This window comes from Schistocerca serialis, chromosome 9 (assembly GCF_023864345.2).
Source record: "Schistocerca serialis cubense isolate TAMUIC-IGC-003099 chromosome 9, iqSchSeri2.2, whole genome shotgun sequence".
Lineage (NCBI taxonomy): Eukaryota > Metazoa > Arthropoda > Insecta > Orthoptera > Acrididae > Schistocerca > Schistocerca serialis.
In genome coordinates, this window is record NC_064646.1 from 387,200,144 (window position 1) to 387,214,849 (window position 14,706).

General features: G+C 40.8%; 1 protein-coding gene across 1 annotated transcript in view; it reads left to right on the forward strand.

The window, feature by feature from the left end:
- Positions 1–14,706, forward strand: part of LOC126418454 (clathrin heavy chain) — a 149,340-nt gene that overhangs the window by 99,822 nt on the left and 34,812 nt on the right. Inside the window, exons 14-15 of the mRNA XM_050085220.1 lie at positions 4,894–5,051; positions 12,875–13,021. Coding sequence (XP_049941177.1) covers positions 4,894–5,051; positions 12,875–13,021 — 305 coding nt within the window. The remainder of the gene's footprint in view (positions 1–4,893; positions 5,052–12,874; positions 13,022–14,706) is intronic.

A 14,706-nucleotide genomic window follows, 5' to 3' on the forward strand; every position in this document is an offset into this window, starting at 1 on the left:
GTTTGAGATGAAGCAGACTTCATAAACAACCTGCAATGCAGGATGCATCACACATTAAGCTAATAATGACATTTTTATTATAGTTACTGCATAAGGGGGATGAAATGTGGGAAAAGATCATACAGAAAATGTACCGCATGCCTTATTGGTGCTGCAGTCAAGCAGGTGGCAAGTGTCATAGCTCATGCTGCAGTTCCACACATTGGGTGGTGTGGTGTAGCTAGCTGGTACCACTGGTAAGAGATGTCACTCCATGTGCCAGTTAAATACAGCACAAGAAACATTAGTGCCTCTTGAGCACTTGACTAGTGTGGCCTTCGTTCGTTAGAGTAATGGTATTCATTTACCTAATGATCTGATGTAAACCCAAAGCCGACAGCAGTGAGATTCTTTGGGGAAAAAATTCAGCATATTTCGAAAGGAATGGCTAATGGGGAAATGCATGGTGCATTTGTCACAGTAAAAAAAATACACTACAATAGAAACTGGAACTGTGTGAGAAATTGTTTGGGGAAGATGCACTATCAAAGATAAGCATAAAGCTGAAATTGGGGCCTTCTGTCAACAATTAGACCCATCCCATGTTATAACCAAAAGTTAGAGAGATCCCAAGTTCAGTAGTGCAGAAGTTCCCCCAATTGTGGAAGTCTGTTATTTCTGTTACCAATAAATAGACATGATTCTTTCAGGATTTCCACATTGAAACTGGTATCAGTAACCATGAAGCAGTTGCAGCAACATTGGTCATCAAAGGGCAATTAAAACAGATAGCAAGTTTCATATGCTCAGTAAACTGAGAGGATGGTTTGATAAGTCTAGTAAAAAAGCAAGGAAAAATGTTTCGTAAAACTCGTCTAACTTCTCGTCGGTCTCCTTCGTAGATCTTCTGCCGGAAAAATAGGATCTGTCAAAAACTGTGAGAAATACACATTGACTGCACGATTAAAATTTTTTCTCAGTGAACCAATGTTTAAAGTTAGGGAACAGGGAATTCAATTGGGACCAAGTGTGGTGAGTAGGGTGGATGAGGAACCAAATCAAATCCCAATCCATGCAGTGTTGCCATTGTTATCACTGCTGTGTGGATGGAGCATTATTCTGGTGAAAACATTTTTGATGTGCCAGCAGCAGTCTGTTCAGCAAATGTAAGTTCCAAATGATCCAGTAATGAAGCATAGTAGTTGCTTTCTGGTTTTGCCTTTTCCAATAATGTGAAGATTATTCCATGGAAATTTCAAAAGTGGCCATCACTTTAACAGGTGATGAAATGATCTTCGCCATCTTCAGCGCACTATCAGCAGCCTTTGTCTGTCGTTTTGACTCTGGTGTATAGTGATGGACCAGGTTTCATTAAGTCGCACATCAGTGCAACAGTCACTCATAGACTGTGATTAAATATCACCGAAATGCTGGGCTGGATGCACTTCTGGTGGATGGTGAGCAATCATGGCACCCACATCTCGCACATCTTCATAGCAAATTTTCTGTGCATGGTATTATGCACTCGCTCAATTGAGATGCCTAGTCTTGGCAGTCGGACAAATTATTCGGTGGTCATGTATTACCTTGACATGGATTTTGTGAATAGTTTTCTTTGTGGTGACCTCAGTTGGACTGCTGAAGTGTTCTTCATTGTTGTCAGACCACATTTAAAATCAACAGTGTGTGGTAGTCACTGATGTTGCAGTATCCACATGTTCATCCAGGTCTGTCTTGATTTGGGTCGCAGTCCAGCCCTTCACATTTTCAATAAGTCAACATGCCGACCAATTCAGAGCTGTCAACAATGAACTGTTTGCTGTACATTGTTGAAATTCTTTGTGATGCTTGGAATAATAAAGCTCACCAACCAAAAGCTGCAACGAAAATGATCCTTTCTTTCATGGAAATTTAGCAGACATATTAAACTACCCTTGTTTATAAAAAAGCTTTGCCATCTTGGTGAGGAAATAGAAATACTTAGCTCTGGAGGGAGCATATAGATGGATGGTAGCTAAAGTTTAAAATAAAAGTTGACCTTGCACTGCATAAATACATACCAAATAAAACAGTTAATGATCAGAGCCCTCCATGATACACAAATGCTGTAAAGAAATGGGCTATTGTGTATGATAGGTATGAAACAAAGTACTGGGCTTCAGAGAGGTGGTGAATGAAACACTCTTTGCTGTAGAGAGCAAGGCATGAATCATTAAACGACTGCTGTAGCAAAATTTTGTGAGGATATCTTCTACAAAACCCAGAGAAATTCTGTTAGTTTGTAAAGTGAGTGTCCAGTCACAAATGGAAGAGACAGGAAGTGAAATTTAGGGTAGCAAAGAAAAAGCAGAAAAGCTTGACTCAGTTTTCAAATGTCCTTTCAAAAAGGATGACTTAGGGTATTGCTCAAATTTAATGTTCATACCACTGTAAAGATGAAGCGTGTGTTAGCAGTGTTGACACACAGTGAAATCATTAAAACTGAACAAAGCTCCAGGGCCTGAAGTAATCATGATCATGTTTTACTCTAAATAGGCGACTGAGTTTTCTCTCCATGAACTACAATCTATGAAGCTCCCTTGAACAAAAGACTGTGTTCAGAAGTTAAAGGATAAAATTGGAAATGGGCATATGTCATTGTGGGGCCAGGAGTCTCCCATTCGAGGAAGTCCAGCCACTGAGGCCAAGTACTTATTGCATTAGATGCCACATTGGGCGACTTGCACATCGGAGCTGTAGATGAAATAACACGATACCCAGTCCCTGAGTGGAGAAAATCACCTGCCCCAGCTGGGAATCGAGCCAGAGCCCCTTGGTGTGGCATTCTGCCTTGTTGACCACTCAGCTAACGGGGATGGACAGAAGTTAGAGGAAATGACAAGTCACACCTGTGTAAGAGAAGAGTACCCAATGTGATCCACGGAACTACTCTCAAATATCCTTGACATTCATTTTTTGTAGAGTCGAGCAACAGTCAGGCCTCAAACGTATTGAAGTGAAGTCTCGGACAGAATTACCTCCATGCTGACCAGTAAAGATCCAGAGAACACAGCTCTTACGATGCTCACCTTACTTTCTTCAAATGACATATGGTTATCAAAAGTTCAGTTGGATGGGGTATCAAGTGAAATTTGTGACTAGATTTAGAATTTTTTTGTGAGGACGATGCAGCAAGTTACCTTAGATGGCATGTCATTGACTGATGTTCAAAATAACTTCAGGTGTGTCCTAGGGAAGTGTGATAGAAAATAGTTCATGTCATATACCAATAACCTTGCAGTCAGACTTTCAGCAGATGATGCAGTTATTGACTCTGGTAACCCATAGCTGAGTGTAAAATTTTGTAGGAATGGGAAAGTTTTCATGTAGGTTCAGTTGTAGGTAAAGCAGGTGGCAGGCCTAGATTTAGTTGTAGAACACTAAATAAATAAATAAATACAGTCAGCCTACAAAGGATTGTCCACAAAACACTTGTGTGTCCCATCCTAGAATATTGCTAGTGTGCGGGAAAAGTTCCAAATCAGACTAACAAGGATTATTGATCAGATACAGAGCAAGCACCCCAGTCCCAGGGTGGTTTGATTAGTGGGTGTGTCAGAGATGCTGAAGAAACTAACTGGCAGACACTTACACACCAATTAAGATAAGACACAAACTATACTGAGAAAGCATACGTAATGTTAAAAGAAGGGATTTTAACTGATGATTTGAGGAATAAACTACCTCCATAATGCACACCCTAAAGAAGGTGATTAATCAGTGTAGACAGTGGCATTTTAAACAGTAAGCTTTCCCATGTTCCATATGTGAATAAAACAGGAAGCAACCCTAATGTGTAGTACAGTGGGTTGTAGCCACTGACATCCACTACAAGGTGGTTTGTAGAATGTAGATGTATATTTTCTCTGAATTTTAATCATAACACTATGCAGTAGCCCATAGACAAAACTGCTATGCTTGACAAGTTGTCTGGCAGTATGTGATTAATGTGAAAATATTCACTTTCTGAAATGAACATTGTGGACATACCCATAGCCTGTGCTTCTGACAGTATCTTCTCCAACAATAAACATAACCTCAGGCAGAAAAATAATTCCTGACTATGCTGTCACAAAAATGAAATGTCAGGAAGGGTCTGTTTCCTCGCTTCCTCCTTGTTGCCTTAATAGTGTCTTTATAATCGCACTCTTTCTAGATTTATTGAACTGTGCACTGCTTATTTTAGTGGCACTAGACGTTTTCATTTAATGTATAACTAAATTGTTCCTTAACTTACTCACTTTTGCATCAGTGTCTCCACTAAATGGCCAAGAAAGTGAGGGCTGATACTACTAGCATATTGTCAAAATGCATTTAAATCTGAGCTAATTAAACATCAATAGCTACAAAGTGACTTCTTGCAGTGACAAAAGTTTTGATATTTTGTAAGGTACAATTTGCTGTAAAGGGATGTCATACAACCCTAGGTTTAACAATTTTCACTTCTAAAAATTCCATGACCATTCTAATGAAGCTTTACAGATGTTTTGTGGGTTTGTTGCAAACGGTAATCTGCACATTCAGGTGTGAAAGATTTATTTTAAAATGACTTTGGTTTATAGTTGAGTTGGTGTAAGTAGATCCTAGACAGTTGAAGTGGGCTGGATATGGCAGCTCCGGATGCCTACCCTGACCAGTAATATTACAAAATTTTGTAAATATCTGAAGGGCTACACTTCATTGCTGTTAAGAAAGTTGAAAACTGGCAACAGTGCTGTGAGCTGTCTGGGGACTTCAAACATCTTGACTATAGTATATTTCATATGCCCTTTTGAAGGTTTATTTTGCACACTCACTTCTCTGCATTTTTCTTTAACTTTGTCAATATGTGCTCATGTGAAAAAGTCATACCTATAATTAATATTCTTTTTTCAGATCTGTATGACATAAAACGAGCTGTTGTCCACACACACTTGCTGAACCCAGAGTGGCTTGTTGGGTATTTTGGCACCCTTTCTGTGGAGGATTCACTTGAATGCTTAAAAGCTATGCTGACTGCAAACATTAGGCAGAATTTGCAGATATGTGTCCAGGTTAGTAGCTAAACACAACAGTATTAGAAATGAGATTATTTTGGATTCACAAGCAAGCATCAAATGTAAGACATCATTCTGTGTGTGTGACTAAAAGGTAAGGGGGAGGGGATACCACCAACTTCTACACAGTATGGGTGGGAATGTTAGGAGTGGTGAGAGTGGGCGATTGGCCTTCACAGGCACATAATTTTAACACTATGCAGTGTATAATCAGGTTTGCAAAATGTAAAAGTATACGGAGCTAAAAAGAGGCCATAAACATATTGAAAATGTGCTAAGATTTTCATCTATGGAGAAGCATTATGGATGAGAGCATATCCATTTGTGAACTCACAGCAGGCAGCTCAACCATAATCTCTTCTCGTATTGTAAAGGCTACTGCCTTGTTGATGCAACCACTCTCCTGTCATTGGCCATTAGATTGTTCCATGTAAATGCCACATACTATTGTCTACTCAATGTTTTCCTGATACTTTTTCCTAGACTGCCCCCCCCCTTTCTTTCCCAGCACTTTTCCTTCAGGAATATGAACGACAATGTTGTCTGAAAAGTCCAGTAAATTCCTTCCACAGTTTCTTTAATCTGTCATATCATATCTTATTGCTTCTTAGTCCCCTCCCCCCCCCCCCCCCCCCTCCCCTGAATTTTAGCCCAACACTCAGAATGTCGTCTTATGAAGTTATGTTGGCAGTCACAGGGATATGACTCATCATTACCTGTGGTGAAGCTTGGTTACTTGACACAGTAAAACTAACCTGCAAAGGGTGGTAAAGGAAGGGTGAGACAATCTTAATGAAAGCAGACTTGCCAACTTTAATTCGCATATTTCACACTTCCGCACCCCCATCCCCATGGTACTGCTGGTCCATCAGTGCAGCATGTTACTGGGACCCTTAGAATGAGGTTACTTGCCACAGCGAATAACCCAGTTGACAAATAAGTTTGTCTCCATTATGACAATCTGTGCCCCCCATGTTGCAGCTCCCTTGCCAAAAAACCGAGCGAGGTGGCGCAGTGGTTAGCACACTGGACTCGCATTTGGGAGGATGACGGTTCAATCCTGTCTCCGACCATCCTGATTTAGGTTTTCCGTGATTTCCCTAAATCCTTTCAGGCAAATGCCGGGATGGTTCCTTTGAAAGGGCACTGCCGATTTCCTTCCCGAGCTTGCGCTCCGTCTCTAATGACCTCGTTGTCGACGGGATGTTAAAAACTAATCTCCTCCTCCTCCTCCCTTGCCAGAAATTGAAAGAAAGGAGATAGCTCTCTCCCAGCCTCTTTACAGTGCAGACCTATTTTTCTGAGTTCAGTCTTGTTGGATCATCAAGGGAAGTACTAAGAGGCTAATGATTTTAGGATGACAAAGGCAACTTAGTTACGTTGTAACAGCAAATAAAGGAATTAAAAATGTCTTGTTCACATTTGATCCACTCTCGTAGACAATCGCAAAATTTGTACAAATTTTCAGTTTGTAATTCACTTCCATGAATCAATATAAACATTTGTGTTCAATATACACATTTCTGCTGAATGCAGGCAGCACTAGTCCATACAGTATTAAAGTTTGTGTGGTCTAGAGATTCCTTGGCTTTATCCTGTATCACACAAATATGAGCTTCGTTACAAAATTTAAATCAGAAAAAATTGCTGTTTTGTTTTTAGAGGAGTGGGCTGCAAATAAGGGTTTTCAGTTTTCTGCAGATCAGTGTGTGTGTGTGTTCATTTTAATTGTTCTCGTTCTATTTTTATCTGACTTGTGTCCGAGGGACATTTTAGAGACTCGGTGAGCTTTCTTTGCCACATTTTTTACTTCAAATTGTGTATGGATTGGCGATATCTTATTTGAAGATCATTGACGCTGTCCACCATCAGGATATTTGGCTAGCCACTGGTGCTTACAGGACCTGCCCCATACAAAATTCTCTGTGCTGAGGCCAGCGAACTACCACTTGCCATCCAGTGGCAGCTCCTCATGGTGCAGCAAGCAGTAAGTTCCTTGCAGCTCCAAAAATGCTGTTTCTGTGTGCAGCATGTGCTGGAGTCATTTGAGTGTGGAGCAATTACGATCCCAGATCCAGGGTTTTAATCAACTGCTACCCTGGTTAACGTAGAGACCCACTGTCAATTTCGATTTAGTACAGTACAGAAATATTGCACTCTTGCTTCTGTTTTTAATCCAAGATGCGGAGGCAGCCTTACCTGCAGCTGTCGAGCATAGGGGGTGCAGTCGTCTGCAAGTAGTTGCTCACGTCGGGACCAATGATGCCTGTCGCTTGGGTTCTGAGGCGATCCTCAGTTCGTACAGGCGGCTGGCACACGGGGTGCAAGCAGAGCTCTCTATTTGCAGGATCGTTCCCAGAGTGGATCGGGGTCCTTTGATTTGGAGCTGAATGGAGGGTCTCATCCAGAGGCTTTCTCGACTCAGTGACAGTCTTGGCTGCAGATTTCTAGACTTGCGCTATTGGGTGGGGAATTGTAGGGCGCCCCTAGATAGGTCAGGGGTGCACTACACAAAGGAAGTGGCTACTCGGGTAGCAGAGTACTTGTGGCGTGCACATCGGGGTTTTTAGGCTAGGCAGCAGTGCGAGGTGTCCTGATGAACATTCACCAGTTGACGTGCAGGCAGGGAAATCAGGATGCGCTCAGTGTAAAGACACTTCAACTATCAAGATATAAGCAGTAAATTTTCAGAGTGTTCGGAATAAAGTTGCTGAATTTACTGCCCTCAAGGAAGTGTGTGGCGCACAAATTATTCACGGGACTGAGACCTGGTTGAAACCTGAGATAGGAAGTTAGGAAACATTTAGTGAGGTTTGAAACGTGTATTGGAAAGACAGATTAGGCACCGTAGGAGGTGGTGTCTTCATTGCAGTTGACAAAAATATTGTCTACTGAGGTCGAAGTAGTGTGATTGTGAAGTTATCTGGACACGTTTAACAGGGCTAGGGGAAATAAAGTTAATTGTTCGGTGTTATTACTGCCCACCAGGTTCCACTGTGACAGTTCTAGAATCATTCAAAGGGAGTCTACATTCTGTATCGCAGAAGTACCCGGATCATGCTCTATTAGTCTGAGGCGACTTCAACCTACCTAGTATAGACTGGGATGTCTATGGATTCATTACAGGTGGTACAGACAAGCCGTCACGTGAATTACTTTTGAACACATTATCCGAAAACTGTCTTCAGCAGCTAAATCGACAGCGAACGCATAATGGAAATGTTTTAGATCTGATAGCCACGAACAGACCAGACCTCATCGACGGTGTCAGTGTTGAGACAGGGATTAGTGATCATGATGTTGTCACTAGGACTATGGTTACAAAAGTTAAAAAGTTAGTCAAGAAGGCTACGAGAGTATTCTTACTAGAAAGAGCATATAAGCAGTTGTCAGCATCCCACTTAGTAAATGAATTGACCTCATTTACTTCTGGTATGATGTACTTGAAAGAATTATGGGAAAATTTTACACACATTGTAAATCACGCAATGGACTAGTATGTGCCGAGAAAGTTGATTATGGATGGAAAAGACCCACTGTGGTTTAACATCGCAATTCGGAGAATGCTCAGGAAGCAAAGGCAGTTGCACTCGCGGTACAAGAAAGATAGCAGGAATGAGGACAGGCAAAAGTTAGTAGAGATTCGTGCTGCTGTAAAAAGTGTGATGTGCGAAGCATTGAACCACTACCACCATCATACATTAACAAAAGATCTTGCAGAAAACCCAAGGAAATTCTGGTCTTACGTAAAATCTGTAAGCGAGTCGAAGGCTTCCATCCAGTCACTCACTGATCAGTCTGGCCTGGCAACGAAAGACGGCAAAACGAAAGCTGAAACTTGAAATTTAGCATTTGAGAAATCTTTCATGCAGGAGGATCGTACAAACATACTGCCGTTTGAGTCTCGTACAGATTCCGGTATGGAGGACATAGTGATAGACATCCCCTGGGGTTGTGAAGCAGCTGAATGGGTTGAAAATAAATAAATAAATCGCCAGGTCCTGATAGGATTCCATTTCGGTTTTACAGAGAGTACTCTACTGCATTGGCTCCTTACTTAGCTTGCATTTATCGCGAATCTCTTGCCCAACGTAAAGTCCTGGGGGACTGGAAAAAAGCGCAGGTGACACCTGTATATAAGAAGGGTAGAAAGATGGCTCCTCAAAAATACAGACCAATATCCTTATCGGTTTGTTGCAGGATTCTCGAACATATTCTCAGTTCGAATATAATGAATTTCCTTGAGACAGAAGTTGCTGTCCATGCATCAGCATGGCTTTAAAAAGCATCGCTCATGCGAAATGCAGCTCACCCCACCCCTTTTTTTCACATGATATCTTGCGAACCATGGATGAAGGGTATCAGACGGATGCCATATTCCTTGACTGCTGGAAAGTGTTTGGCTCGAGGCCCTGCTGCAGATTCCTAACTAAGGTACGAGCATATGGGATTGGTTCCCAGATATGAGCGGCTTGAAGACTTCCTAAGTAATAGAATCCAGTACGTTGTCCTCGATGGTGTGTGTTCATCGGAGGTGAGGGTATCATCTGGAGTGCCCCAGGGAAGTGTGGTAGGTCTGCTGTTGTTTTCTATCTACATAAATGCTCTTTTGGATAGGGTGGACAGCAATGTGCGGCTGTTTGCTGATGATGCTGTGGTGCATGGGAAGGTGTCGTCGTTGACTGTAGGAGGATACAAGGTGACTTGGACAGGATTTGTGATTGGTGTAAAGAATGGCAGCTAACTCTAAATATAGTTAAAAGTAAATTACTGCAGATAAATAGATGAATAGGAAAAAGAATCCTGTAACATTTGAATACTCCATTAGTAGTGTAGCGCTTGACACAGTCACGTCGATTAAATATTTGGGCGTAATATTGCAGAGCGATATGAAGTGGGACAAGCATGTAATGGCAGTTGTGGGGAAGGCGGATAGTCGTCTTCGGTTCATTGGTAGAATTTTGTGAAGATGTGATTCATCTGTAAAACAGACCGCTTACAAAACACTAATGACTTATTCTTGAGTACTGCTCAAGTGTTTGGGATCCATATCAGGTCAGATTGAGGGAGGACGTAGAAGCAATTCAGAGGCTGCCACACCACACAATCAGGAGAGTGATTGGATTGGTTCAAGGAACACAGTGGGAAGTTTTGATTGATGTGATGGTCTCCCATCTCACCATATCTGAACCTGACCCAACACATCTGGTATGTGATTAAGCGTATCAGAACTCATCGCCCCTCCCCGGAATTTATGGGATTTTGTGCATGTGCATGCATATTTGGTGCCAAAACTCCAGAAACTTACCAAGGTCTCACTGTTTATGCCACAATGCACTGCTGCTGTTATCCAAGCCAGAGGTGGGCTACTGGCTATTAGGTAGGTAGTCATATTCTAGCTGATCAGTGTACTTGCACTGTCTCATGTTTGTACCACTACAAAATTAGTGAACCAACAACTCTTGCCAGCAACTAAAAATGAACAAGCTTCAGATTTAAAGAACCCGGCAATAGGAGTTTTTTGATCCAACATCCAGTTACGAAGGAGCGAGAGAGTGAAGCAGCTTATGGGCATTTAATGGCAAAGTCATCACCAACCTTACACTCGGAGCAAACCAATGTGACAAACCTAATTGTTTCACACTCTCTCTCTGATCAACCACAAAATCAGTACCTCACACGAACTAAAACAGAGGAAAAGTAAAGGTAACTGTACGTGAGATTAAAATGCAAGTAAAACAAGAAAAAAACAAAGAACTGCACAGTAAAAATGTCCCTGACTGATTACTTACAAAAATGTGTGTGAGCCTGTCATCCTGTTAACACATTAAGACATCTCCCTAAAAGCTTGTGAAAGATATTTGACAATTCATGAAACTTTAAAACTCTGAACACATTCATTTGAACATTACTTAAAATAGATGACAAAATCAGAAAATCCACCACAGCCCACTGGTTGGAAAATACAAGTGAGCTGTACACCATAAGCACCACACACTGGAAGGTCCCCACGCCAGTCATATGACTGTGGCCTACGCAAAAACTCTGTAAGAAGGACCTCATCATTATGTGGCTGCAAGAAGGTACACCACAACCGAGTTGTCAGCTTTACTACACAGAGCTTACTGTCACTTCCCGCCACTCTTCTTCCCATCAACACACGACTTTGTACCTCAACAGTGAGGTAATGGCATGCAGGGGGACAGCACACTGAAATAACAGAGGATCAGAATACGCCACCTAGGCTGCTAGATCTACCCTTTAGCTCCCTGCAAAACCCATGTGCCTCGCAGAAAAACACCTCCTTCCCTAGTTGTAGTCTGAGGGAGCATCCTTGATTTTTAGGATTACTTTATCTGCTGAGTACCAATGGAGAGTGGACAGCACTCACAGAATCTGAACAGACAAGAAATTTAGCACTGGAAGGACGTCTCGTCAGGTCCAGTGCCCACAAGATGGCACACAATTCTGCACTGAAGACAGTAAATTCTTGAGGCAGTCTGACCTTGAGGACATGATCTGGGAAACTGTAGAACAGCCAAGAGTCTCCCTGCTTTGACCTATCTGTATAGACAGCTATAAAGTTAGGGTACTTATAAAATGTCTAGATCTACATACATACTCCGCAATCCACCATACGGTGCATAGCGGAGGGTACCTCGTACCACAACTATTATTGTCTCTCCCTGCTCCACTCCCAAACAGAACAAGGGAAAAATGACTGCCTATATGCCTCTGTACGAGCCCTAATCTCTTATCTTTTTGGTTTTCCGCAAAATGTAAGTTGGCGGCAGTAAAACTTTACTGCAGTTGGTCTCAAATGCTGGTTCTCTAAATTTCCTCAGCAGTGATTCACGAAAAGAACGCCTCCTTTCCTCTAGAGACTCCACCAGAGTTCCTGAAGCATTTCCGTAACACTCGCTTGATGATCAAACCTACCAGTAACAATAGTGGTATGATCCCCAACAAAATTTTTGAACAGAGTTGCAAAGAATTAGAATCAGTAGGAGAATAACTTCAATATTTTGGTTCTATGTATCTGGAAACTGAGTCAGGATTTTTCAATCCTAATTAGATTCCTACAGGAAATAAGAGAGAACCAAAAATTTGATCTGTTCAAACAATCCAGTTTAATGTGCATGGAAGAAACCAGTATTCCTGCTATAAGAATGATACTCGCATGGATTTGCCATGTGGATACAGTGCTCTGGTTGTTGCTATGGTCTTAAATCTTTGATTCTTAAGCTGCCAATAGCTTTATAAAATGGTTGGAAAAGCACACATTCACTTAAATATTCATATTTGGTCGTTGACAAGTTTTTCAGCCCATCTGTATTCACATCTGAAATAAAAGTAGCTATCTGCACTTTAAAGAACAATAGTTAGAGGTCAGTTATGAAATGTGGCCAAAGTAGCTCTTGGATGGGTGGGCCATAACTAAATGGTTAATAGACGGTGATCCATTATTTAATAATTATTGAAAAATTGTCATCTCATCCATATTTACATAAATTATAAAAATATTATGCGTAACATTTGGCATAATAAGCTATCGCAAAGACTTGCTTAGCTTCAAATTTATTGTAATGTCTTTGCCTTTGATGTAAACAGTTAGAAAAAGATAATTGAACTTAGAATTCCAAACCTCATTTGTGTTTTATTTCAAATTAAGTTTATCTAAAGAATTTGCTGCTTTGGTTATGATATGTAGCTCATAGCAAATGTTACTCTATGTACAAAGTTTATAATATAACCTTTATCTCATAGAAGAAAAGTTAAAGATTATTGAATACACATTACATGCTCATTGCTTATTTCAGATTGCCACAAAATACCACGAACAACTAACAACAAAAGCTCTTATAGATTTGTTTGAGTCATTCAAGAGCTATGAAGGTCTTTTTTACTTCCTGGGCTCAATAGTAAACTTCAGCCAGGACCAAGAAGTGCACTTCAAATACATTCAGGTAATTGTTTTACAGTTCTTACTTCCTGTTCACTGACTAATGATTAAATGGCATATTTGACTAACAGTCTGTGATGCAATTAACCAGAGATGAAGTCTATCTTTGCTTTAATAAAAACCTGCTGTTTTTTCTGACATTCATTGCTTATTCTGTTTAAATTTCTCTAGATCATGATCTTTAACTTTTATTGCTTCCTTTGCTGACATGGCTATTTCTTACTAATTTTGAATTAATAGCTCATTGATAATTGTATTAACAGCATGGCATGGGATTGCCTGAGTCTGCATGTATTGTACATCAACATAAAAGCATTTGATTTTGCAAACTTAAAATGCTGCAGTGTACACATGATAAATGGATATTGAGCACCAGTAGGAATTCTAGGACTCCCGCTTAGATCAGGTGTGTTTTACACAGGAAGCAGCGACTGCTGTAGCAGTGCCAGTTTTTTTGGTAAGAGAAATCCCTCCACAGGCCTGATAAGATGTAATCAAAATTTGGCCACGGAATATTATTATCCCTCATTAGAGTAGCATTCCTCATAATCAGAGATACATGATGATACATTAGTTAACTGGAATAGTGTCTATGGAAAAGTCCCAGATAGTCTTGCTTACAGACAATAACAATGCCCCCACATATTCTGTTCATCATAAGAATAAACCTCATGTAAACTTTACACCTTGTATTCTTGTACGTTCGCTTGAATCTCACTGAATTTCGTTTCATGTGGAGTGGAAGCAAAGTTGTGATTGTTACAGTCAAGTATGATCATAAGGATGTTTTATGCAATTTCACACACATAGACTGAGCAATAATGTGTGGGACAACAGATTTACTGGCACTTTAAGCTTGGACAACACAGGCCAACCAGTAGTCCAATTAGCCTGCAATGATGTGAGCAGTTGCAGTTTGTACGTAAAAAGAGATGGCCAAAGAAACAATATCGCTTCAAATAACTCCAGCACTACAACACACTTCTTAGGCGACCAGATGGAAAGCATAAAATGATAATGTTCTCGCCTAACGTAGTATCCTGATTACAGACAAGAATGATGAAAAGATCTTAAGTTAAACGGTAACTATTCTGAGCGAGCCATATCTGACGGAAAAGCATACTACAGGGATTTGACCGTATTGGTCTGGTAATCTCTCAGCTACTTCCATATCTGAATCCGAGAAATAAATTTCCGTACTGGAACAGTCATCTGCTGCATTGATAACTAGTTGATCAACAACAGAATCCATGAATGTACCCTGGCACCGCATTTTATCCTCTTTCTTACGAAGTGTCATTCTATATCCCACCAATATGCGGCAATGAGATGAAAAGAGCTGCGTGTGTTGGTTCCAGTACATGTGGCAGCTTAAGTCTCATTTCACAGTCCAGATCCCTTAACTTGGCTCCAGATCGGTTCTCTTGGGGTGATACTGTAATGGTACTGTGGCAGATGTAAAAATGCAGTGTTAGTATGGTGTGCTCAGTGCTGTGAAAAAGATTGATTTCATGTTTCTACTGAACATTTATATCTGTGGTATAAAACAATGGACATACTACAAATGGAGTATTTAGTTTCTCTGTAACAGGAAGCAGCCTCAGCCAATTTCATACTGCGTATTAACAGCCCAACACTGCAGAGGCTATGACTAAACACTATTTTTGAAATAAAAACTACATAACCAAC